The sequence below is a fragment of the Lacerta agilis genome, chromosome 15 (assembly GCF_009819535.1).
Source record: "Lacerta agilis isolate rLacAgi1 chromosome 15, rLacAgi1.pri, whole genome shotgun sequence".
Taxonomy (NCBI): Eukaryota; Metazoa; Chordata; class Lepidosauria; order Squamata; family Lacertidae; genus Lacerta; species Lacerta agilis.
In genome coordinates, this window is record NC_046326.1 from 25,352,764 (window position 1) to 25,378,507 (window position 25,744).

At 47.7% G+C, this 25,744-nt stretch overlaps 1 protein-coding gene across 10 annotated transcripts in view; it reads right to left on the reverse strand.

Moving 5' to 3' along the window:
* NTM (neurotrimin) overlaps positions 1-25,744 on the reverse strand; it is an 816,980-nt gene that overhangs the window by 310,536 nt on the left and 480,700 nt on the right. For 7 of the 10 annotated variants that reach the window (XM_033171385.1, XM_033171384.1, XM_033171382.1 and 4 more), the window contains exon 1: positions 11,246-11,616. In XM_033171385.1, the coding sequence (XP_033027276.1) occupies positions 11,246-11,412 (167 nt within the window). In that variant the 5' untranslated portion in view covers positions 11,413-11,616. Of the gene's footprint in view, positions 1-11,245; positions 11,617-11,723; positions 11,752-25,744 lie in introns of those variants that run through there. The other 3 variants (XM_033171387.1, XM_033171386.1, XM_033171377.1) reach the window with 3 other exon arrangements.

Genomic DNA, 25,744 nt, shown 5'->3' on the forward strand with positions numbered 1-25,744 from the left:
TCTTTAGGAATGTTTCCTTGGGGTTCTTTTTGGTGGGGACACTTTTGCAAACTTCAGGGCTTCCTCCCAAGTAAGTTGACACATCCCTCTTCTTCATGGGTGGTGCCATTTTGCCTACATAAGCATAAGCACTCTGAGAATGAGTTTGCTATATTGTTATATATGATGGGCGGCTGCCAACAGGGTGTAACTCTATTCCCGAATCTCACTGGCAATTGATCTTCATGCACAAGCAATTAAAATGCCAGCCAGTTCAGTTTAATAGTGGATGGGTCAATAAAGACTCAGCTGGGATTGTATCCTCTTGCGCATATCAAGGCAGATCACAAACCAAGCGGTGCTGCAATGCTGCCAAATATCAAGCAGACCAGTCAACGCAGAAGTTGGGCTAAAAAAACCCCCCAACAACCTTAGACAAACCTTTTCAAATCTCCAGCCTCCACAACTGCTGCATAGAAAGGTGCCTCACTTCAAATGCATTCAGACGTGAGGAATACTGTGTTAGTGTTACTGATGCTACACATCTGTCCTGTTTTCTGGTGTTCTTTTCATGCTGCAGTACCTGTTGCATTATGGAACTGTGGCTTTTGGACTGATATACCAACACATCACACTAATTTTCATTCAGACCAGTGGGCACGGTGTGACACAGCAATAAATGTCACCGCTATCTCCCAACCCTTTCCGCACCTGCCTGCTTCTGTTTTCGCCCCCGATTTGAGGATACCGCCCCAAATTTTGTCACTTTACTCCCACGATTTTCAGCATTGATGGGGTTGCAGAGTGATTCTTTCTGGAACCAATCAAAACAGAAATGAACACTTCCACTGGATTTCCAGAAGTGGCTTCGGCATCACATGGAAGCTCAAATATAATACGGAACTTCACAGTTAGGGAAACGGAATAAATTAATGTGAGAATGCAGCCTAAGCCCCCTTTAGAACTCTCCCTCCACCTCAGCATTAGTCAGCATTTCCAAGGCTGCCAAATCAAGAGGCTACGGCTTTGGGGTCGGGAAAAGAGGTCAATAGCCAGCACTCCTAATACATCTCAGTGGCAGCATTCTCCACGGTGACATCCCACATATAACTCCCATCAATATAAGCTTGCTTTGCAATGGGGACATAGAGGGGGTTGGAAGGCAGGGTTCCTAGGTTAGGATTCAAGGGCCCAATCTTTAATATACTCAAGATTAAGCTTTGAAAGCCCAATGCTACTCTGTACTTGTGCAGCTGACCAGGCTGCCATGCACACAGAGTCTAATCTGTCCCCCACCCCGACAAATAAAATTCTCTATTATTGACTGATTGATTGATTGCATTTTTCTCCAGTACATGGTTTTCCCTCCCTCATTAATCCCTGCATCAACAACCCTGTGAGGTCGGTTAAGCTGAGATAATACTGTAATGTGCTTCCACTGGCCACAAAGTTGCTGGTTAGACTTCTGCCTAAGGTCTCCACTGATTAGGTGGTCACCAACATGCTGCTAGTTTGCAGACACAGCTCTGCATTTGCAGCACAAGCCCAGTAATAATACTGGCCTTCCTTACAGGGTGGCTGTAAGAATTTCTGAGAAGACAGATGCTCCGTAGCATTGTAAAGGTATTTTGCATTTAAGTAACAACCACAGCCGTGGCGCCACTTTGGCCAGCCGGCCTGCTGGTTCTTTCAGCTTAGAAAAAGGCAGATTTTGTGCAGCTGGGTCACAGCCCTGCCTATGATGAGACCCAGAATCTCCGGCCTGGGAATGATGTTCACTGGGTAGCCTTGGACCAATCACCTCATCTCAGCCTAGGTTACTTCCCAGGATTGTTGAGAAGATGAGGAGGGCAATCTGTATTTGTTTAATTATTGCATTTGTATCTCATCTTTCCTCCAAGGAGCTCAAGGTGGCATACATACATCTCTTCCTCTCAATTTTATCCTCACAATGCCTCTCCCCCCGCCCGCTATGAGATAGGTCAGGCTGAGAGTGAATGACTCACCCAAGGACACCCAATGAGCTCCATGGCTGAGTGGGGATTTGAACCCTGGCCACCAAGGTCCTAGTCCGACTAACTGCTGCACCATCACTTGTTCTCATAAATAACAATACCAATTGCCTCCTTGTTCGGCAGGGAGAGAATATGCTACACCTGCTCCTAAACCTATATTGGTAGCACACTTAAGATAAGGAAGGTGGCAGGAGTTGGGCCTCCGAGGAAGAAGGTAGGCTGGGACTGGGACAGCTGACACTTCAGGAATTTGGCTCCCTAACTATGTGGGGCTTTAAAGCACCTTTATCTAGGCTCATGCACAGACAAGTGTATTTTTCCGAAGACTGAAGCAGCCGCAAAACATTCTGACAGCTGGGTTTGTCACCAATCGAAGCTTCCAAGGTATCTCATGTATAATGTGTAACAGTAATCCAACTGGGATGTTGCCAAGGACTACAACCATTTCACTGATAGACAATTGCTGGGGAGGGGTGAGAAGATTGTATATGGGGTGACAACCCCTAAGCCACTTCAAGTTGTCATGAGACAACCACATGCATGGGCCTGGGATTCAGGCCACGTTTGTACCATCCATTTAAAGTGTTATGATGCCCCTTGCAACACCCATCATGTCCCCCAAAGAACTCTCAGAGCATGTTAAAGGTGCTGAGAGTTGTTAGGAGACCCCCTATTCTCCTCACAAAGCTATGATTTCCAGAGTGGTTTAACAGTCCATTCTCCTTCACAAGAACTCTGAGAAGCACAGCTCTATCAGTAGAAGAGGGGCTCCTCACAGCTATCAGCACCCTTAACAAACTGCAGCTCCCAGAGGACCTAGTGGTATCATGGATGTCAGGAAACCCCCCTCCCCACGACAGGTAGCATCCCGGGAGAGCCTGCAGTACAGGGAACCACCCCCTTTGTTCACTAGTTCGTCACCCCCCTCGTCATCAGGAAGCGACCATTCCTCCAGTGGGGTGGGGGAGTTAGAGGCAGGAAGTCGGCGCAGGGGCTGTGAAGAGATCGCAGAGCCTGAGCACCAAGGGGGAAGCGGGAAACAGGGACAGTTTCCCACGCTCCGAGTTCGCAGACAGGAAGGACGTGGAAGGGGGAGGCGGGGGTTCAGGATCCCACACCTCTTTTGCTGGACCAAGAACCGGAAGGGTTCATTCCCGGACTCTGCAGAGGGATGAGATGGACGTTTGAACTTTTGCTCCACTGTAAATATCTGCACAATAAAGAACTTAGTTTTTAGAAGTTCTGCATTTGGCTGATTGCTCATGAGCAACCACTGAACGTCCTTACAATAGCTCTTTAAATGTATTGTGTGAACGTGGACTGGGGCACACTTTGACTTGGCTCACATCCACACCACCCATTTAAAGCACATGTCTTCCCCCCAAAGAATCATGGAGACTAGTTTGCTAGGGGGTGCTGGGAACTGTAGCTCTGTTGCAGTGAGCTATAGTTCCCTGGATTCTTTTTTTCTGGGGGGAAGTGGTGGCAAAGTGGTATAAATGTGTTTTAAATGTTGGGTGTGAAGGCGGCGTGTTTGCAGCATGCCACAGAGGACAAATTTTGCTTCCAGCATATTTCCAGTGGCGCACAAGCCCCCTGACTCCTGTACGTGGTCTTGTGTGCACATGGGCGGTCTCTCATCAGAAAGCAAAGAACTCATCCACCGCAAGAAATGCCAGGCCTTTTCAAAATGCCGTAATCCCCAGGAAAGTTAAGGAGGGGGGAGAGGAGGAGGTAGGAAGCAGGTCAGAGTGATATTTTTATAGTCCAGAGCTCTGAAATAAATAATTTCAGAGGATGAAAAATATCAGGCACTGAACTTTACGAACATCAAAATGAGATGAATATTTCATAGGAGCCGCGAGCCACGAGCCTGAACCCTGGAAAGGAACATGAATACAGATCCGATAACAAGGATTCCGATGGTTGGACAAGAACACAGGGAATAAGTCAGGGCAGGGAAGGAAATGGGAATGCAGGAGTGAAAGGTAGGAAGAAACTAATCAGGAGATGTCCCCAAAGGGCTGCCTCATATTAGCAAATTCTTCTATGTTCGACCATATCCTATCCATGCTAACACAGCAGCAGGGCCCCATCTGCACTATGCATTTAAAGCACTGCCGTGCCACTTGGAGCAGGCATGGCTACCCCCAAGGAATCCTGGGAACTGTAGTTTGTTAAGGGTGCTGTTCAACTGTTGTGTTTTATCACCCTGATCTCTGCACTTCGGGGGGGGGGTAGGCATGGGCGGGAACTGTATACTTGGAGATGCCAGGGACTGAACCTGCAACCCTTTATATGCAAAGGAGGTGTTCTGCCCTGAATGACAGCCTTTCTCAGAAGGCAAGGGGATGACTCCCAGTTTATAGGACTTTGGCCACCATTACTATGTGGGGATGTATGGTATGTTAGGGGAGGAGGAGTACTTCTGGTGTGTCACACATCCTTCTGGGGTAGTTTGGCCACCTTTGATACCCATCCTGTGCTCAGCTCTCACCTGTGGCTCCTAGAAGCTGTCAGCATGCAGGAGCGGCGACACCCTGGGAATGGCTCACTGATGCAGCCCACCTAGCTGCTTCCTTGATAAAGGGGTGGAGCTATGTGTGAGAGCAGAATGCACATCTGCTTCTATGCACAGTGCATTGTGTATTCTGAGCTATGAATGCGGTAAAACCGTGCACGCATATGATATTTTGCTTCACAGGCATGAATGGCATGCATCATAACATCACACGTCTGTGCACCAATTGCAAAAATGGCTCAGTTAAATTCTCCCCCCTACCCCTGCTTGGTTTTTCATTCTCCAATTCTGGCAACAGGTGAGATATAAAGAATTTTGGCCAGACTATATTACAACTGACTGGAACTATTCCTGGGACCTCAACAATAATGCACACTCCTGTGTGATATCATTTTTTTCTTAAGGGAAACTGGCTGGTATAATAGAACTGCAGGGTTGGGAGAGATGTCAAGAATCTTGATCATCTTGGGTGCCCTCCTCTGCACACATTCCAGCTTGTCAATATCTTTCTTAAACTATGGTGCCCAGAAATGGACAGAGGACTCTCCAGGTGGGGTGAGACCAAGGCCAAAGGGAGACCCGTGGTCCTGCTAGGTACTAAGCAAACTTTGGAGGATTAAAACACAACTTGGTTATTCTGTGTGCACAGTAACCACAGTAAATCCAAGGTAGATGAAATGTCTTAAAGAGTCTTTTAAATAAAAAAAAAAAAACTATTGACAATCGGCTTTGAATCAGAAGTGAGTTTTGCCATTCATATTCAACTGCATACTTAAATGATTTTGGGGGGAGGGGAGACATAAAATGCTCCCTGATTGAAGAATTTATTTAATAATAATAACAACAACAACAACAACAACAACAACAACAACAACAACAACAACAATAAATCACATTGCTCTATGCCTCCTAAGAGGCCTCCTGGTGAAGCTGTTTTGCATGTTTGTTCATTCTACCCTGTCATTTCCACAAATAAATTTGTTCCAGAGAAAGAAACTTACAGTAAAAGGAAATTTGAGAAATATACCCATGAGAACACAGAAAGTGTGGCTGTGCTCTAGTTGTCCCTGTTTACCAGGGACAGGTCCTGAGACGAATCTATAGGGTACTCCCTTACCCATCAAAAAGAAAGAGAGCAGAATCATAGAATTGCAGAGCTGGAAGGGTCCCTGAGGGTCATCTAGTCCAGTGTTTTTCAACCTTTTTTGGGCAAAGGCACACTTGTTTCATGAAAAAAATCACGAGGCACACCACCATTAGAAAATGTTAAAAAAAAAATTAACTCTGTGCCTATATTGACTATATATAAAGTAATTTTTCAATTTTTCCCACGGCACACCAGGCAACATCTCGCGGCACACTAGTGTGCCGCGGAACAGTGGTTGAAAAACACTGATCTAGTCCAACCCCCTGCAATACAGGAATCTCAACTAAAGCATCCATGGCAGATGGTCATCCAACATCTACTTAAAAACTTCCAATGAAGGAGAGTGCATCACCTTCTGAGGTAACCTTACTGAAATCAAGATACAGTATGTCCACAGCATTGCCCTGATCCACCAACTGGTAACCCTATATATGAAAAAAAGAAATGAGATTTCTCTGGCATGACTTGTTTTTGAGCACAACTTTCAACAGCGGATAACAGTGGAAGGAAAGGGGGCCAGGCAGTGGTGTGGTAAAACAGAGATGCCTTTCACCAGGGAAACATTTACTTACTCACAGAAAATCAGGAAAGGCTGCAACATTTGAGACCTTTTTTAAGTTTGGAGAAAAGGCAAGTAACAGGAGAGATGGTGAAAGGGTGTACAATTATGCATGGTATGGAAAAAAGTGGATTGCAAAGAGCTTTGCTCGCTGAATCATAATATTAGAGCTCTTGGGCATCCCCAAAAAGCTGAATGTTGGAAGATTCAGGGGGGGGGATTAAAAAAAAAGCACTTCTTCACACAGCACATGGTTAAGCAATAGCTCCCACAAGAGGCAGTGATGCCTACCAACTTGGGTCAATTAAAAAGAGGATTGTACAAACTCGTGGAACTCTGATTTGGAATATGTTCTTATAAGAGGATTACACAAATTCATGGAGTATTAAGTCTAGTAATGGCTACTAGCAGTGATGGCTATACTTTGCCTCCACTGTTGCAGTGGAGGGTATGGTGCATTGCAGTAGGTGGTATTGGAGGGTGTTCTTTATTGGAGGGTATTCCGTATCAGTTGCTGGGAATCAGAAGTGGAGAGAGCGCTGCTGCACTCTGATCCTGCTTGCAGGTTTATTTATTTACTCATTTTAATCCCCACCTTCACCCCAGTGTACAACCCAAGGAAGCTCAAAACAGATACAACTATAAAAGCACACAATAAATGTAAATATTTTTAAAGCAAGTAACCTTATTAAAAATAGCACCAAAAACACTAGGGACCATTTAAAAGGGCACAAACAAACACAAAGAAGAGCACCCACCCACAGAAGACCCTGCCACGACAGCCAGTTAGTGGCCAATGTCTATTGGAACAAAAAGTCCTTTACCTGCTGGAGAAAGGAAAGCAGGGAGGGGTCCAGGCTGGCTTCCTGTGGAAGGGAGATCCACAATCTGAGAGCAGTCACAGAGAATGCCCTGCCCTCTCTTGCGTCCCCACCAAATGTGCCTGCGAAGGCGGTGGGACCCAAAGAAAGGCCTCCCCAGAAGACCTGAAGCCCAGGCAGGCTCATATGGGGAGACAATTGTGCTTCAGATAGCCTGGACACAAGCTATGTTTGGATTTGCAGGCCATAACTTTACACTTTGAATTGTGCCCAGAAACAGACCAGTAGCAAGACGGGCTGTAGTCACAAGAAGTTCTCCCTGTAACTGGCTCCAGTAAGCAATCTGACTGCAGCAACATGGACCTGCTGAAGTTTTCAAACACTTTCCAATGGCAGTCCCACATAGAATCATAGAATCATAGAGTTGGAAGAGACCCCAAGGTCCATCCAGTCCAACCCCCTGCCAAGCAGGAAACACCATCAAAGCATTCCTGACAGATGGCTGTCAAGCCTCTGCTTAAAGACCTCCAAAGAAGGAGACTCCACCACACTCCTTGGCAGCAAATTCCACTGTCGGACAGCTCTTACTGTCAGGAAGTTCTTCCTAATGTTTAGGTGGAATCTTCTTTCTTGTAGTTTGAATCCATTGTCCCGTGTCCGCTTCTCTGGAGCAGCAGAAAACAACCTTTCACCCTCCTCTATATGACATCCTTTGATATATTTGAACACGTTACAATAATCCAAACAGGGTGCACAACCAAGGCATGTCACACCATGGCTGGATCAGACACCTCCAAGAATTTGCACAGCTAGTGCCCTTGCTTCAAATGTGCAGTTCACTTGTGGCCACTGCCAAAACCTGGGCATCTAGACTCAAGGCTGAACCCAGGTGTATGTCCAACTTGCAAACGTGAGTTTTCAGTGGAGTGCAACTCTATTCAGCACAGGCTGAATCCCTACTTCCCTTATCTGCCTTTCAACCGACCACACTAGAGGCACTGAACTCCAAAACTCTTGACAGCATCTCCTAGCTGTTTCAGGTAAATGTTAAATAGAATTGGGGGATATGACAGAAACCCAAGTGACACCACAGGCCAGTGGTATGGGGTGGAAAGGAGCACAGGGGCAGTTGCCCCAGGTGCAAAATTGTTAGGGGGTGCAAAATTTCAACACCCGGTGCTGTCTCAATGTAGCTGTGCACTTCCATCACTCCAATGAAAATGGCTTCTCCACGAGAAACAGGAAGTGATCTATCCAGACAATGGAACAACTATTCTTTTCTTATCTCCGCGACTGCGATCTCCTGCATAACACGGACACTGTTAGGCAGTTGGATGCACATGCATATTCCGTCTGAGTCCTACTCACTTATCTACCTGCCTCCACATGGCCCCGGGCACTGGCAACTCATGCTACATCACTGCCATAGGCCAATAGCATTAGTTCAGCTATCGTGAGAACAAGATGCTGGACTAGATGGGTCTTTGGTCTGGTCCAGCAGAACTGCTCCTATGTTCTTAAAGGCTTCCAACCCATCTTTCAAGGCACATCGCCTTCTTGGGGCAACTTACATAAAGTTTTAGAACAACAAAAGTAGTTATAATTTAACCATTAATTGAAAAAAAATCAGCGGCAGCTAAAATTCTTCAAGCGTAGCAAAATAATTAATCATAGCAGGCTGGAATAAAAATGTCTCCAGAGTTTTCTTAAAAACCACCAGCCATATAGACACAGTTAATTTATGTATATATCACATTTAACAGAAAGGCCTCTGTGCTCAACATCGGTTCACATACAAAACAGCTCCAATTCAGTAGTACATGAAATAACAATAGATTCAGGTAGGTAGCTGTGTTGGTCTGATGCAGTTGAAATATAAATAAATAAATGTCCAGTAGCACCTTATAGACTCCCTAGAAAAGACTCCCTAGAAAAGACCCTGGTGTTGGGAAAGATGGAGGGCACAAGGAGAAGGGGACGACAGAGGATGAGATGATTGGACAATGTTCTCGAAGCTACTAACATGAGTTTGGCCAAACTGCGAGAGGCAGTGAAGGATAGGCGTGCCTGGCGTGCTCTGGTCCATGGGGTCACGAAGAGTCGGACATGACTGAACGACTGAACAACAACAGCACCTTATAGACCAACTAAGTTTGTTCTGGTATAAGCTTTCGTGTGCATGCACACTTCTTCAGATACACTGAAGCAGAAGTCGCCAGACCCTTATATATGGTGGAAGGGTGGGGTGGGGTGGGGTATTTCTCAGAAGGGTTGTAGGAGATGGGTGATTGGCTCAATGGGTATGGTAGACCTGTTGACGACTGTTAACGACTGCAATTAGTCCTACAGGAAAAAGCAAGGGATAGTGTGCAGATAACAAAAAATAGCTTTAGCATGTGTAATGAGACAAGAAATAACAATGTAGAACAAAAAAATAACAATGTAGAACAAAAAGAGGAACATCACTGCAACATACTACTAAAAATAATAAACCGCAATTATCATAGTATTTAACAGGCATCACAATTTAAGTGGGAACAAAGTTGACCAATAGGTGCAATGATACTCAATAAGCCTGAAAGCTGATGATATTGATACTTAGCAAAAACAAGCACATCTATTTTATGCCTCAACCCAAAAGTGCTCTTAAGGTTCTTCTGGAAGCAGATTCTTTATGAAAAGCTTGAGGGTGGAACAAGGGAGATGGAAATAAACACGAACTGGATGACAAGCAGAAGTCACACCCACATCATATCTTTAAAGCATGTGACTTCCCCCAGTGAATTCTGGGAACTTTACGCCTCACAGAGGTACCAATCTCAGCAATCTTAACATGCTAGAGTTCCCAGGATTCTTTGGGGGAAAGCCCTGCGATTTTAATATATATAATATTGACAACGCAGTTAGATAGGGTGCAACCGCTGTGCCTCTTCTCACCCATTCCAGTCCTGCTGCAAGCAATATTTTAATATTGCCCCACAGTTGAAGTGGGGGGGGGGGAGCTCAAGAAGCTGCAGTCCATTGTTCCATCTATCTCAGTATATTTCCTGCATTGCAATGAAGTTGTGATTCTTGGTAAGAAACCGACAGAGTTTTCAACACCCTCATTACCCTAACAACCCCCCCTCCCCTACACACACATTGAGAAAGCTATGAGAGCTGAAGTGGCATGATGTGGGATTGGTAGCGTGGGAATAGAGTTCCTTCCATATGTGCTGTTGTGGAGCAATATTCTCGCGCATCAAGCTCCTCCACCTTCCGCTGTATAAGCACATCATGTTGTCGACTCCACTCGGTTCATGAGAAGGAAAATGCCACCAGATCTCAAAAGGGCTCAAAGCTGCAACATGGCTGTTCTTTACCAACCTCTCTCCAAAGTGTTATTCCTCCCCATTATTGGAAAATATCACCCCTCCCGTCTCCCCATCCCACCCCCATTTCATCATAAGAGTATTGTGGCATCACCACCAAGGGCTGAGCAGAGACCAGTAAGCTGCATAAGTGATGGCTTTTTTATTTCGGTTTTCAAAAAAGCATTGTTCTGAGACAGGCACAAACTCTTGCAAAACTAGATTAGGTTTTGGTGCACATATCAGACTAAGCTGCCCCACCAACACACATGCGACCCACCATCATTCTCTCCCCCCCCCCCCAAACTCAAACAACAGCAGGGGGAGACCAAGCATAGCAGTGTCCCAACAGCCTTTAAAACATCATCACCTTTTAAGAAATTTCGCCAAGCCAAGGAGGGGCGACACGCACACTGGAAAGCTCACCTGCCAGACTGGCAAAGAGGCAAAAAACACAGATATGCCCCCTGTTTCTTTACAGCCATGAAACAGACAATCCATCCTATTTCTCCTAGAAAGAGCTTCCCCCCCTGCCAGCCACACCTCCTTCCTTCTATAGTGTAACCCTCTCAATGTGCAGCGTGCCAGGCATTTTCCAGCCTCATCCACACCCACAGCTGCACACCAGTTCTCTTGATGCACAGAGCTGTCAGAGACAGGGACTGAAACCAAAGTGCACCCCAAAATCCCATGCATCCTGGTGCGTCCACCAAGCCTCCCAGAATCTCAGCCAACACAGGAGCATGAAACCTATAGCACATAAGCAGCTGACCACCTATTAATCACCAGCTCTGTCCCTTACCCAAACCAGGAGTAAAAACAGAAGAAAAAGAAAAAGAGTCTCTGCTCCTACCTGAGGGTGGCGCTCTCCCCTTGCCGGACGGTCACGTTGTCCATCGCCTTGGGGAAGGTGTTATCTCCGCTGCGCACTGGCACTCCTGCGGGCACAAGGAAGAGGAGCCTGAGAGACAGGACGACCAGGCACCGCCAGGGCAGGACTAAGCACCCACCGACCCCCATCCTGGGCTTTCCTCAAGGCAAATATATATATATTTATTTATTAAAACAACCAGAGAGATGGATGGAGATTGGTTTGATAGGGACACCTCGCGGTGCCAAGTGTGGGCGCAGAAGGCGAGGAGAGAAAGTGACGATGAGGAGGGAGAGGGCGGCGGAGCCTTTAGAAATCCAGTTTTTGGGTTTGTAGCTTTAGAGATCCGAAAGGCATCCAGCGGAGTCCCAGGGAGGAAGAAGAAGTGGCCCCCCAAGGTGGCCAAGTTTCTGCGCGCCTCACAAACCAGAGCTTCCGATCAAGAGTTCGTGCATCTCACTTTGCTGGAGGAGGTGCGCTGCGCTCCGGCGCGGGCGCTCCGCAGCCGCGTAAAGCGACGCGCTCCAGAGCGGCCCCTCCGGCCGGAGTTCCAAAAAAACTCCCCGCAGAAGAACTCGGGGAATGGGTGGGGCGAAGAGGGGGGAAAGGACCCCCAGAGTAATCTCAGAGGAAAAAGCCACAGGCCTCCTGCTCCAAAAGCTCCGATTGCGCCACAAGGCAGGATGGAAGGAAAGGTCCGGCCGGCTGCCGCTGCTGCCCGGCGCTGCGGCTCGTGGTCGGGAGCGGATAAGAGCCTCTTCCCGGCTCAGCTGTGCTCCTCGCCGCCGCTCAGCGAAGGGAGGCTGCGAGGAAAGGCATGGCAAAGCTGGCGGTGCCGGCTGCTGCTGCTGTTGCCTGGACCAGGGCTAGGTTCAGCATCCCGGATGCGCTCTGCCTCCTGGCTGGGCGCATCTCCTCCTCTGCCGAATCGCAGCCTCTCGCGCCGGCTCTCCGGAGCACACACACGCATCGGCTTGCAGGGGTTGTCATGGCAGCAACTCCATCATCGCTGACCAGCACTTGGGCTCCGCGGCACAGGCAGCGCCGCTCAGGAGCGCAGACTTAGCACATTAATCTCAGCCAAGGACACCGGGGATGGGGGGGGGGGAATGGGGGGAGACTCTCCTTGCTTTTAACCCTCGCGGCGCCGGCGGGTGCACCTTGGGACGCCGGAGAAGCGGGACTTCTTAACCCTTGCGGGCCCGCTCTCAAACAACTAGCTCTCCATTATCATCATCATCATCATCATGTGTGTGTAGTATTCGAGTCCTGCATTCCTCTTTACAGGCGGCCACGGAGCTGTTGCCACTGCGACCTACTATCCCGAGGTCTGACGGGGGTGAGGGTGGAGGGTGAGTGAGTCCAGAGGGTGGCATCCAGCCAACTTGGTGGATTTTTATTTGAACCCTGGGCTTTCCTCCCTTTCCGCCTCCATCCGCCCTCGAAGTGGATAATGCAGGGTGAGGATGGAGTGGCGCAGAGGCTAAAGTGCAGGATGAGTGAGGTAAAAATCCTATTTGGATGATAAACCTGCTGGAGGCAAGCCACTCTTTTTCTCAGGCCTCGGTTTGCCCTGCCTGAAGTATGGGAATAATGGTGGCTGGTTATTCTAATGGTTGTTTTGCATAGGATGTCGTTTTATATCACAACTGTCTAAAAGTATTGAATAATAATAGTAATAATAATAATAATAACAATTCTACCATAAAGGGCTACCCTATTCCTGTAACGTGTTTTAACCCTTTTAATGTTGAATTTTTCATTGTTGTAACCTGAACTGGGACCCGATGGTGAAGGGTGGGTAATAAAGCAAATAAATATGTAAATTGATAATATGAAGATTACTGTTAATAGGGAAATGCCAAGAGCACTCAAAGAATCGCTAGATACATTATGAGCGTGATGGGAAGAAACACAGCTGAAACTGCCAGGCATTTTCTGTTCCATGGAAAAGGTGTTGACGCTACACACCTCGCTTTTTGCTACCACCCTCCAGCTGGGAAATTTATTTACTACATTTGTATGGTCAGCCAACCACATATGTTCTCTGGGCATATCAGTGAAAAGAACAAAACTGCAATATTAAAAGTACAATACAGAGAAGCAGAAACAGCATTAAAAACTTTTCGCTCTCCCACAGATATACAACAAAATACAAACCATAGAATCATATAATTCTAGAGTTGGAAGGCACCCTGAGGATCATCTAGTCCAACCCCCAGCAATGCACCTGGCCCATACAGGGATCAAACCCAAGACCTTGGCAGTGTCAGCACCATGCTCTAACCAACTGAGAGGCCCAGTTAAAAGAAAGGACAAAAGGAATTTATTTATTTTTACTGACCTGGGTGAAGAGAAAGGAAATGTTCATCTAGTGCAAAAAAGATTATATGGATGGTGCCTCCTGGGTAACTTTGAGGAGGCTGTTCCATGACATAGATGCCACCACTGGGGTACCCCACCTACAAATATGGTTTTCAAACAGAGGTAGGACAGCCATCTTACCCTGAATTCCTTTGGTGCAACTCCTACATTGCAGGTAGCTTGATGGCCCTCCTGGTCCCTCTCAACTCTACATGGTCTCTTCCAATTATACAATTCAATAATTCTATATTGCAGCTAGTTCACAGTTAGCAACATGTATGGGCAGACACAGCCCACATTGTTTACTCCACCTTGCTAGCAGATGACGATGGGCATCCCCCCCCATTGCTATTCTGCCCGCTTTACAGAGTAAGAAACTGAGGCACGATTCACAGCTAAGAAAGTCACTGGCTGCTGGAAGTCAACTCTTCTACAACAAGACCTGGGTGCGATCATTTCCAGCACTGAGTGCTTCCAGGTGACCTGTTTACTGACCATTCATCACAATGTGTTTGCAGGAAGTTAGACCGAGTCAGCTACTTTACTGAGCATTCACTCTTATTTGTGCAGAGGTTAGACAATGTTGCATGCATCAAATATGATCTTTCCAGTGCATTTCCTCACCCCTTTCCTTATCACAAAAAGTCTGATTTGGGGGAGTGGAGGGGAATCGGTGTTGATGTACCAGAGAGCCCTGAATCAACCTTAATTGTTCAACCCAAAATTTCCACTTTGTGATTGAATCTCACCTGAAAATAGCAACACCCACTGAGTGTTTTGTTTCCCTCTTCCTAGTCTGCCTGCCACCAAAGGCAGCCAGCTCAGTTACAAGCTTTCCCACCTTACAACTCAACAGCACCCCATTTGTCTATAAGTAGCACACTCTTACACTCTCTGCTTCTTTGCTAACTGAATTATTATTTCTATATATATAATCGCTTGCTGGTAGGAAGTGCAAGACATAAACAGTCCCGGGGGATTTGAGTCCTTTATCTCGAGGAGAGAGCGGCAAAGGCAAGCTTCAGGAGACATCAGCTCCCTTTACTTGCCCTTCCCTTGGCCCGGCCGCCAGAGCCATACATTCCACTTGTCTTTGGCAGCCTTTCCAGGTGCCACAAAATCAATCTAAGATGCTTTTCTCTCTCATACTAAATGCTCAGTCATTTGGCTCAGCTCCCCAGTGAGTCCTTCTAGGCTTCAGGCCACAATCACACCACACATTTAAATCACTGTGATGGTTACAATTCCTGGGAACTGTAGTTTGTTAAAGGGGCCGAGAGCTGTTAGGAGGAGACCTCCTGTTCCCCTCCCAGAGCTACAATTCCTAGGGTTGTTTAACAGTCCATCCCCCTTCTCACGGAACTCTGGGAATTGTAGTTCTGGGAAAGATTCCAATCTCCACTCAGCCCTGCTGAAGCTGGCTGGGTGACTGGCTTGGGCCAGTGGCAGTCTCTCATCCTTACCTACCTCACAGGGTTGTTGTGAAGATAAAACAGGGGAGGGGAGAACCATGTACAACAACTTAGAGCTCCTTGCATGAAAAGGTGTTGTAATAAAAAAAATTAAAGAAGAGGAAATGCACCAGCAACCCAACATAAATTTTCATAAAATTTGCAAATGTTGATTTATATACATAGGTGCATTTTTTTAAAAAAAAAATATAAATATAAATGCAATATGTGTCACCAAAGTTGGGATCACTGTGACCAGGTGAGCTCTGTGCTTGCATAATATACTTTCGAGGTGCCACTCATGGGAAGCTTCAAGGGCCTTGTTCCCTCCCTATTTAGGGTTCTTTGGGTGGTATCCAACTAATGTGTCTCAGTGCAAGGATTTCCACTGTTGCAATTAGGCTCCAGCCCCTCCCAGGCTCCCCTCCTCCTATCCACTCCCCATGCCCTCCTCAAATCTGCTCTGGAGGGTTTGGGGGAAAATCTCCAAAACAGATGTGGGGTCGGGACAGAGGCAGAAATACTTGCACTGATGGGAAGCTTGCTTAGCACTACTGTGGATGCAACCTATTATCTTTAACCTGAGCATACAGTCATTCTAGGCAGTGGAGAATGGCAAAGTTTACAGAATTCTAAAAAAGGAAACGTGTGTGTGTGTGTGTGTGTGTGTGGAGAAAACATTAAGGTAGTAATTCTCTTGATGAAAAAAAACACACACAAGATAGACCAATGAGGAATGACCACAGAATGCAATGGAGTATCCTGGGGAGAGGATCCAGGTGCAGCTTGTCTAAAGTGGCATGAGGTTCCTAACACTGGCCACCCATAAGAACAGCCTGCTGGATCAGGCCAATGGCCCATCTACTCACAGAATCACAGAACTGTAGAGTTGGAAGGGACCACAATGCAGGAATCTTTCGCCCAACATGGAGCTCAACCCCATGACCCTGTGATTGAGAGTCTCATGCTCTCCCAACTGAGCTACCCAGCATCCTGTTCTCACAATGGCCAACCAGATGCCCATAGGAAATCTGCAAGTCACACCTGAGCACAAGAGCAACTCTCCCCTTCTCCATTTTCCAGCAAGTGGTATTCACTGCCCCCATCCATAGAGATAGAGCATAGATTTCCTGGTGAGATTCTCCTCATAAGCTTAAAGGCGGGGCATGAAGGCAAGGTTCCTTGACATCTTGTATGCACAACGATACTGCCCCTGAACATGGAGGTTCAATTTAGCTGATAGCCACTGAAAAGTATTCCTCAATTCTCTCAACGTGTGGAAGGATGGAGGTAAGGAATGATAGCTGTTCACATTGTTGACAGCAGGCAAGGGGAAACTTTCTCAGCCTGAGGGCCACATTCTCTTGTAGGCAACATTCTGAGGGCCAAAGGAAAATGGTGGGCAGGGCCAGACACGAAAGTGGGTGGGGCACTGAATGCATGTTTTACAGTCTACACATACTCACACACAGAACCGTAGCTAGGTGGCAGAACCACCCCTGGCAGAACCACCCAGAATGCACCCCTACTCATGGACATATTAGCTCTTCTTTCCGCCTCTCCTCCAAACCCCACCCCCTCCACCCATTCAATTCACCCTCTATTTAAAACATTTTCTTATGAGGCAATAATTGATATTTTTATTTACAGACATATTTATGGACATATTTTTAGTCGATTTTGTGCCCCCTCCTCACCTGCGCCCCTGGCGGGGGCCCACCTTGCCACCCCCTAGCTATGGCCCTGCTCACACACCCCTCTGCATCTTCTGTCCAGGCAAGCAAGACAAACAATCGGAGTTCAATGACACATTCCAGCCAGACTAAAACTCTTGAGGTGCAAAGCAGGGCCAGGGATGGGTGTGGCCCAGGGAGAATTCTGAGGGCCGGTTAGAGAGATCCAGGGGGCAGCATTTGCCTGAGGTTCCCACCCTAGGTTTACACCAAGTAAAGGAACCCTACAGGAAAAAAAAACCACATAACAACCAAGTTCTTCTTTCCTTTCCTTTGCAGCTTAGTCCATAACTCCCAGCCATTTCCATGGCTAAAAGGGAGGCTTTGGAAAATGCTCCCACTCCTTTGCACCCGGGAGACCACAATTCCACACACGTCGGCACCTGCTGGCTATCAGCCACCCCCCACCTTATTAAAAATTGCAACCAGCACGAGTTGGATTCCAAACTGGTGACCTAGATGTGAAAGGATCCATAGCCCCATTACTAATCCCCTGAGTCATCCAATACTCTGCAAACTATTATTTAATTCGCTAACTGTGCTATTTAATCTCAAGCATTCTGAGATACGCCAGGCAGAGAAGACACTCTATAAAATAATAAAGCTTTATTATTATTGCTTGTGCTGATGGGTCACAAGAGGAGGGGATTTCTTTCCAAGCCTGTTTATTTCCTCACTTTCCAATCTCTTTTTAAGATTACTGAGTGCGTGGCTTTAGCACTTGTGAAAGAATGTGGATTAAGAGCCTGGGAGAATAAAGCATGGAGAGGTTTTGTTTTGTCTTCTCATGGTCTAGTGGGCGAGGGGGGGGGCGAGAGAAGGGGGTTGGGAATCAGCGTTGCACAGTCCAGTAGTCTAAGCAGAGTTGTAAAGCAATCATTCCCATCTGGAAGCAAATATTCCATTCTAACAGGGGTGCAGAACATATTGCAGCCTGAGGGGCCTGCAATCCTTCTGTGAAGGCTTCTGGGGGCCGTATGCCAGAAGAGGGCAGGGCCAGAGGCTAAAGGGGATGGTGCAACTAATGCAATTTTCTATTTTCTACCTCTGTGCAACAGGCAAGTGAGAAGCATTGTCAGACCCATTCCAGCCAGGCAAAAACACTCAGGGAGGAAGTGCAGGAAGAGCAGTAGGTGGTGTGGCTGGGGAGGGAGGTGGTCTGGGCAGAGTCCCAAGGATCAAATGGAAAGATGATTGTTGTTGTTACTATAATTTTATTTATACACCACCCATCTGACGAGGTTGCCCCAGCCACTCTGGGTAGCTTCCAATATTTATAAAAACATAATAAAACATTAAACTTCAAAAAAACTTCCCTATGCAGGACTACCATCAGGTGTCTTCTGAAGGCTGTATAGTTACTTATTTCCTTGGCTCAGGGGGTCGCATAATTCCATACCCTCCAACATTTTTCTGATGAAAATAGAGATGTCCTACAGAAAAGCAGGACATTCCAGGATCAAATGAGAAACTGAGACAGCTTCTGTAAATTCATGACTGTCCCTGGAAAACAGGGACACTTGGAGGGTCTGCGACAGGTGTGGGACTTTGGGGCAAACGCCAATTTGAAGATTGATGTTTTTAAGTGAAGAAATATACATTATACCTCTAAAAATGACCTCCCACCTTGTCAGGCCATTAAATTCAGCGTCTAGGCTGCTTATGCACTATAGATTTAAGGCACATGCCTTCCCACAAAGAATGTGAGGAACTGTAGTTATTAAGGGTGTCAATAATTGTTAGTTGACTCTCTCGTAATCCATGGCATGCCCTGCACCTTTGTCAACATCTGCTCCATACACTTAAAGAACATGGCTTCCCCAAAATAATCCTGCAAACTCAATTTTGTTAAGGGTGCTGGGATCATAGTCCTGCAAGGGATAGACTACAGTTCCCATGATTCTTTGAGGGAAGGCATATATGCTTTAAATGTATGGTGTGCATGCAGCCTTAAATGACTTAAGTGCATTACTGCAGAGAGGAAAATGTGCGGCCGGAATGCCCCTGTGCTCACAGCAAGGATTGCTATCTAAATCCGCTACCAACCTAACATACACTTTTTATTACTCATTGCTTAGTGAAGAATTTTCTCTGCCAGCTGTTCATTTATTTTGCAATAGCCTGTTCAGCACTGTTTTCTAAACAGTAATCTAGCGGTAGATTTTGAAGTGCAGAAGCTCATCCTGACAGCCTTATAGCCATTGCCTCAGAGGAGAATCCATAGTGTCTCTCTCTCTCTCCTTCTCCCTCTCCCTCTCTCTCTCTCACACACACATTCACACCCCATCCAAAAATGCAAGCAGCACAGTTATCCCACCTCTTAAGGCCCATTGGTTCCTCATTTGGTGACCCCACCACTCCATGCCTGCCATTAGCTGCCCTGCCTAGTGTCCCCAGTTATCAGGAGCTATCACTGTTTGCATGTATGTATGTATGTATGCATGCATGCATGCACCAAGATGCAATTTGTAGATACACAGGAAGGGGCAGAAACTAGAATCCTTGCTACCACCCCAAGAAGTAAAATAGGGTCAAAGCGATAGGTAAGGAACTATCCTTGCAATATCAGGACCACTAGAGAGAGTGCTATTTTTAATTGACACTTTGGACAGTGAGTTTTCTTTTGTCAACAGAGTTTTGGGACAGTTCCAAATGGTCAGATTGTAGCCTGGGTCAGTTGTTGGCAACTATCAGTTTTGAGAGATAAAGGAGTGTATCTCCAGGGGTGAAGTCAAATCAGGTCCGTCTCATCCATTTGGGCTGGTGGCGCGGTGCACCAGGGCGCCGGGCCCCCAGGGGCGCCCCCGCGAGCCCGCCGGCATACCGGGCGCCCCCTCCCCAACCCGACCCCATGGACGGCCGGGTGCTTGCGCAAGTTGCACCGCCCACGCGCTCCCCCAGACGCCCTGGACGCATGGGGGCGCCGGAAGGATCGAGCCCACCGGCATTCTGGCCGCCCCCTCCCCAACCCGCCCCCTCCCCCAAGGGCGGGCTGGCGGCTGGGCGCTCGTGCGCCAGCGGTGCAGCCGCTGCCACCCATGCCAGTCCCAGGCGGGCTGCGAGCCGGCCGCCCTCGCCTCCCGTCCCGGGAGCACTGGAAGGAGCAGGACCAGAGGAAATCCCCTTCCCCTAACACCCCATACTCCCCACCTGGCTTCATAGGACTTCCCCATTAGCCAGAACGTTCTCCATCCCCCCCCCCCAAAAAAAAAAATCCTGGAAAAATAAATAGATCCTTTTTTATGCTGATTTTGCTTGAGGGGCTCAATACAATTGAAGCTTTGCGTTGTGCAGCCAGGTGTGCAAAGCAGATTTGGGCATGGTGAGCAGGTGTGGGTTGGGAAGAAAGGAAGCATAAGCTGGAATTCAATCGAAAATGCTGTTGGTGCATTATTATAATTTTCTTATAGAACATTACAAGTTGAAAGGAGGAAAAGGAGGAAGGGGAATTGAAGGACCTGTCTTTCATGTAACTGCCGCCCACTGAGTGGTCTTGGCCATTGAACTTTACATCACACTTTCTCGTCACCCCCTCCTTGAAGGTTGAGGTTTAGAGACTGGATCATGAATGAACAATTGCCAGAAGGTACGCTGTGGGTTAAACCACAGAGCCTAGGGCTTGCTGGTCAGAAGGTCGGCGGTTCAAATACCCGCAATGGGACGGGGTGAGCTCCCGCTGCTCAGTCCCAGCTCCTGCCAACCTAGCAGTTCAAAAGCACGTCAAAGTGCAAGTAGATAAATAGGTACCACTCCAGCGGGAAAGTAAACAGCGTTTCCATGTGCTGCTCTGGTTCACCAGAAGCGGCTTAGTCATGCTGGCCACATGACCTGGAAGCTGTACGCCGGCTCCCTCGGCCAGTAATGCGAGATGAGCGCCACAACCCCAGAGTTGGACACGACTGGACCTAATGGTCAGGGGTCCCCTTACCTTTACCTTAAGTCAAAGCAACAGTATGTATTCACAGGCTGTATTGTGGTGCAGCAGTGGTGGCTGGTGGAACTGGCAGGGTGTACCTTTGGGAGGCTAACAGTAGGTGGAGTCAAAGCCAATACTGTATTAGTTTTGTTCCCATTCTCCTTGCTGTTGGATACTACAAGGGCAACAGCAGAGCCTGGGGGAGAAGGAGCAAACTAACAGGTAGTATCACGTAAGATGGCATGCAGGCAGCGGCCGACCGAGGTTGGTGGGGCAGTGTCCTACTGACCATAATGGGTCAGTCTCCACTGGACAGGAAGGCTTCCAGATGGTGACTTAATAAAGTGGTACCTTGTGTTATGTCCCGTCCTCCTTATGAATGCTTCGGGTTATGCACTCCACTAACCCGGACGTAGATGCCCCTTGTTGCAAACTTTGCCCCAGGATGTGAGCGGAAGTCGCGCTCTGGCGGCGTGGCAGCAGCAGCGGGAGGCCCCATTAGCAAAAGTGCGCCTCATGTTATGACCTCCAGAACTGATTAAGTTCGTAGCCAGAGGTACCACTGTACTATAAAGGGACATTCAGATGTGCTGGCATTTTGATGTATACCTACCTCAAAGTACATATAGAAAGAGCTGACTGATGCCATCTGCTACTACCACCAAACACCGATTATTCAGCTAAGGCACCCCACTACCATTCCCCCAGAAGCAGTAAAACAGGGAGGAGTCCAGGACTGGAAGCTGATGACATCAGTTCTGAAAGGGGCCACCAGGAGAATTCCCGTTTTGTCTGTTGCATCTCTGATCATAGCATTTTAAATGAGAAACCACCTTGAGGGTAATGTATAAAACTTAGCCCTTTTTTAAAAAAACAAACAGTGGATTTGGAAAGCTCTGTGATCTTCTTCACAAAGCTTGAAACACAGCAAACATTTCCAGCATTTTTCTTCTTCAGCCAGGTGCTTGCTGTTAGCTAGGGATGTCTGTAATAAAGGAAAGGACAGCACCCCCTCTATTGGCCAGAACGCTGCAGTGTGCTCAGTTCAGCAACTAACAATCAGCTAAGAGCCCAGACTGTCCATCTCACTTCTTCTAGTTTGCTAGTTGTTGAAAGCCACAGGGGAGGGGAGAGGGCTCTTGTGCTCAGGTCCTGTTTGTGGGTTTCCTACAGGCATCTGGTTGGCCACAGTGAGTACAGGATGCTGGACGAGGTGAGACATTGGATTCAACAGCGGAAAGTGCTTTAACCGCACCTGGTGGACGTGCGCGTGCACACACACACCTGGGGCGGGATGTGGAGGGCAAAAGGAGCCTGCTGCATGCTGGTGACACCAGCCCCAAGCCGCTTTGCGAAGCTGCACTGCTCCTCCTCAAGCCAGACTAGCTTTGCGAGGATGGGATCCAGGGAGGGCAGCATGAAAAGGACACAACAGCCATGTGCCCTTCAATCACTGGAAGACTGAAGACAAACAAAAGAAAGTACTTTTACCCCACACAGTGCCTAGTTAACCTATGGAACTCACTCCCACAAGAGGCAGTGATGTCCACCAACCTAGATGGCTTTAAATACAAATTCATGCGGGGGGGGGAGCTATTGGTGGCTACAGTTGGGAGACAGCAATGCTTCTGAATACCACATGTGGAAGCCACAGGAGGGGAGAGGGCTCTTGTGCTCTAACCAGGCTTGCTGGTTTCCCACAGGCATCTAGTTGGCCATTGTGAGAACAGGATGAGGGACTAACTGGGTCCCCCTTTGGCATGATCCAGCAGGCTGCTCTTCTTACGTTGGATCAATGTGTTAAAGAACCTGCCTTGGGGCATGTCGGCTTGTTGACCGTGTATAAAACTTTTGCGCTCTATCATTCAATATTAACACACACACACTCGTCTTGCCTACGTCTTCCCAGGACACGTGGTGCTCTGCTCCAGGTTACTGGAAGCTCTTTAAACCAACAGGAAGCGGTAATGAGGTACATAAAGTATGAGCTTTATTGATTGTGTCTGCAGTGCAGCACTCAGCAGACTCCCTAAGTCCCCCATCAGCACAACAGAGAGACGACAGCAGGTTCTCTTGTGGGCAGGTTTCTTGGTTGCCTCCGAACCCTGTTCTGATCCAGTGTGCAGAGATGAACCTTATGGACGTAGCACTGGCATTTAAAGATCTCCGATATAGGATTAGTTTTAAAATGAAGGCCTCATTTGGGAGATGCCCCCATTCAATGGGAGCCAGGGGAGTCATGTGATCCACACCTTTCTCTAGCCCCCAGAAAGGTGCTTTGGGGGGAGGGGGAGAGTGCAGCATGAGAGAAAGGGGGACACCCAAAATCACAGCCAATATCTGGAAATTCTTTCCTCCTATCAGTAAGAGTAATTCAATATCAGTAATTCAAAGTGTTGGTGCTGACCTTTAAAGCCCTAAACGGCCTCGGTCCTGTATACCTGAAGGAGCGTCTCCACCCCCATTGTTCAGACCAGACACTGAGGTCCAGCGCCGAGGGCCTTCTGGCGGGTCCCTTGCTGCGAGAAGTGAAGCTACAGGGAACCAGGCAGAGGGCCTTCTCGGTAGTGGCGCCCGCCCTGTGGAATGCCCTCCCAACAGATATCAAAGAAATAAACAACTATCTGACTTTTTGAAGACATCTGAAGGCAACCCTGTTTAGGGAAGTTTTTAATGTTTGATCTTTTTCTGTGTTTTTAATATCCAGCTAGAAGCTGCCCAGAGTGGCTGGGGAAACCCAGCCAGATGGGCGGGGTATAAATAAATAAATAAATAATTCATTCATTCATTCATTCATTTATACATACATACCCCACCCATCTGGCTGGGTTTCCCCAGCCACTCTAGGCGGCTCCCAAACGAATGTTAAAACAATACAGCATTAAATATTAAAAACTTCCCTAAAGAGGGCTGCCTTCAGCTGTCTCTTAAAAATAGGATAGCTGCTTATTTCCTTGACATCTGATGGAAGGGCGTTCCACAGGGTTGGCGCCACTACCAAGAAGGCCCTCTGTCTGGTTCCCTGTAACCTCACCTCTCACAATGAGGGAACTGCCAGAAGGCCCTTGGCGCTGGATCTCAGCGTCCGGGCTGAACGATGGGGCTGGAGACGCTCTTTCAGGTATACAGGACCGAGGCTTTCAAGGTCAACACCAACACTTTGAATTGTGCTTGGAAACATACTGGGAGCCAATGTAGATCTCTCAGGACTGGTGTTATGTGGTCCCGGCAGCCACTCCCAGTCACCAGTCTAGCTGCCGCATTCTGGATTAATTGCAGTTTCCGGGTCACCTTCAAAGGTAGCCCCACGTAGAGCACATGGCAGTAGTCCAAGCGGGAGATAACCAGAGCATGCATGGCTCTGGAGAGTCAGTCTGCGCGCAGGTAGGGCCTGAGCCTGTGTACCAGATGGAGCTGGTAGACAGCCACCCTGGACACAGAATTAACCTGCACCTCCATGGACAGTTGTGAGTCCAAAATGACTCCCAGGCTATGCACCTGGTCCTTCAGGGGTACAGTTACCCCATTCAGGACCAGGGAGTTCCCCACACCTGCCCGCCCCCTGTTGCCCAAAAACAGTACTTCTGCCTTGTCAGGATTCAACCTCAATCTGTAAGCTGCCATCCATCCTCCAACCACTTCCAGACACTCACATAGGATCTTCACTTCCTTCACTGGTTCTGATTTGAAAGAGAGGTAGAACTGGGTATCATCTGCATACTGATGAACACCCAGCCCAAACCCCCTGATGATCTCTCCCAGCGGCTTCATATAGATATTAAAAAGCATGGGGGACAGGACGGAATCCTGAGGCACCCCACAAGTGAGAGCCCAGGGGTCTGAACACTCATCCCCCAACACCACTTTCTGGACACGGCCCAGGAAGAAGGAGCGGAACCACTGTATAACAGTGCCCCCAGCTCCCAGCCCCTCTAGACTGGGTGTTATGGTCGATGGTGTCAAAGGCCGCTAAGAGATCCAGCAGAACTAGGAAACAGCTCTCACCTTTGTCCCTAGCCCGCCGGAAATCATTGACTAGCGCGACCAAGACAGTTTCAATTGTTTATCAGGTAGTTCAGGTAGTTGTTTATCTCTTTGACATCTGATGGGAGGGCCTTCCACAGGGCGGGCACCACTACCAAGCTGTCCCGTTTTTTTTTCAGGGAACTCGGAAGGTATGTCTTTGACCCTCCAGATCAGGCATAGGCAAACTGGGCCCTCCAGATGTTTTGAGACTACAGTTCCCATCAGCCCTGACCACTGCTCCTGTTAGCTAGGGATGATGGGAGTTGTAGTCCCAAAACATCTGGAGGGCCGAGTTTGCCTATGCCTGCTCCTGATGTTGCTGCACTTCAACTCCCTAGCAAGCTTGGCTAATGGCTAGGGATGATAGGAGTTGTAGTTCAGCAACATCTGGAGGGCAAAATGTTCCCCATGCCTCTTCTGTGCCCTCTACTCTAACAACTCTATCCTTAACTGAGGAGAGTAGAAGGGGGAGAATGACAGACATTCATCTATATGTGATCACATCATAGGGAAATTACTTACTTACACATGTAATAATTCTCTGGTTGTTCTTAATTAAATTTATACACCACCTTTTCTCCAAGGAACTCAATGTCCTACATATTATCAATGTCCTGCGTAGGGATGGAAGAGCGCTCTTGTGCTCAAATCCTGATTGCAGGTTTCCCAGAAGAGGCCTCTGCTTGGCCTCTGTGAGAACAGGATGCTCGACTACAGCTATTGGCTTAATCCAGCAGGGATCTTCTTTTTTGTTCTTATGATGGAGTTTCTAGGCTACAAAATCAACTCGTAGCAAGAGTTCTGGGTGGACGCTTGCAGTTCTAACTCATAGGGGCAGAAGCAAGCAACCAGTTGCCCAAATCCAGCCTAACATATGTGGGCCAAATCATTTTTGAACTGCACCCTTCCTTTCGCAGTGGAAGAGAGAACCCAAGCTCTCCTCTGGAAATCATACATGCTCTTTGATGGCTTGATGCAATTTAACGCACGT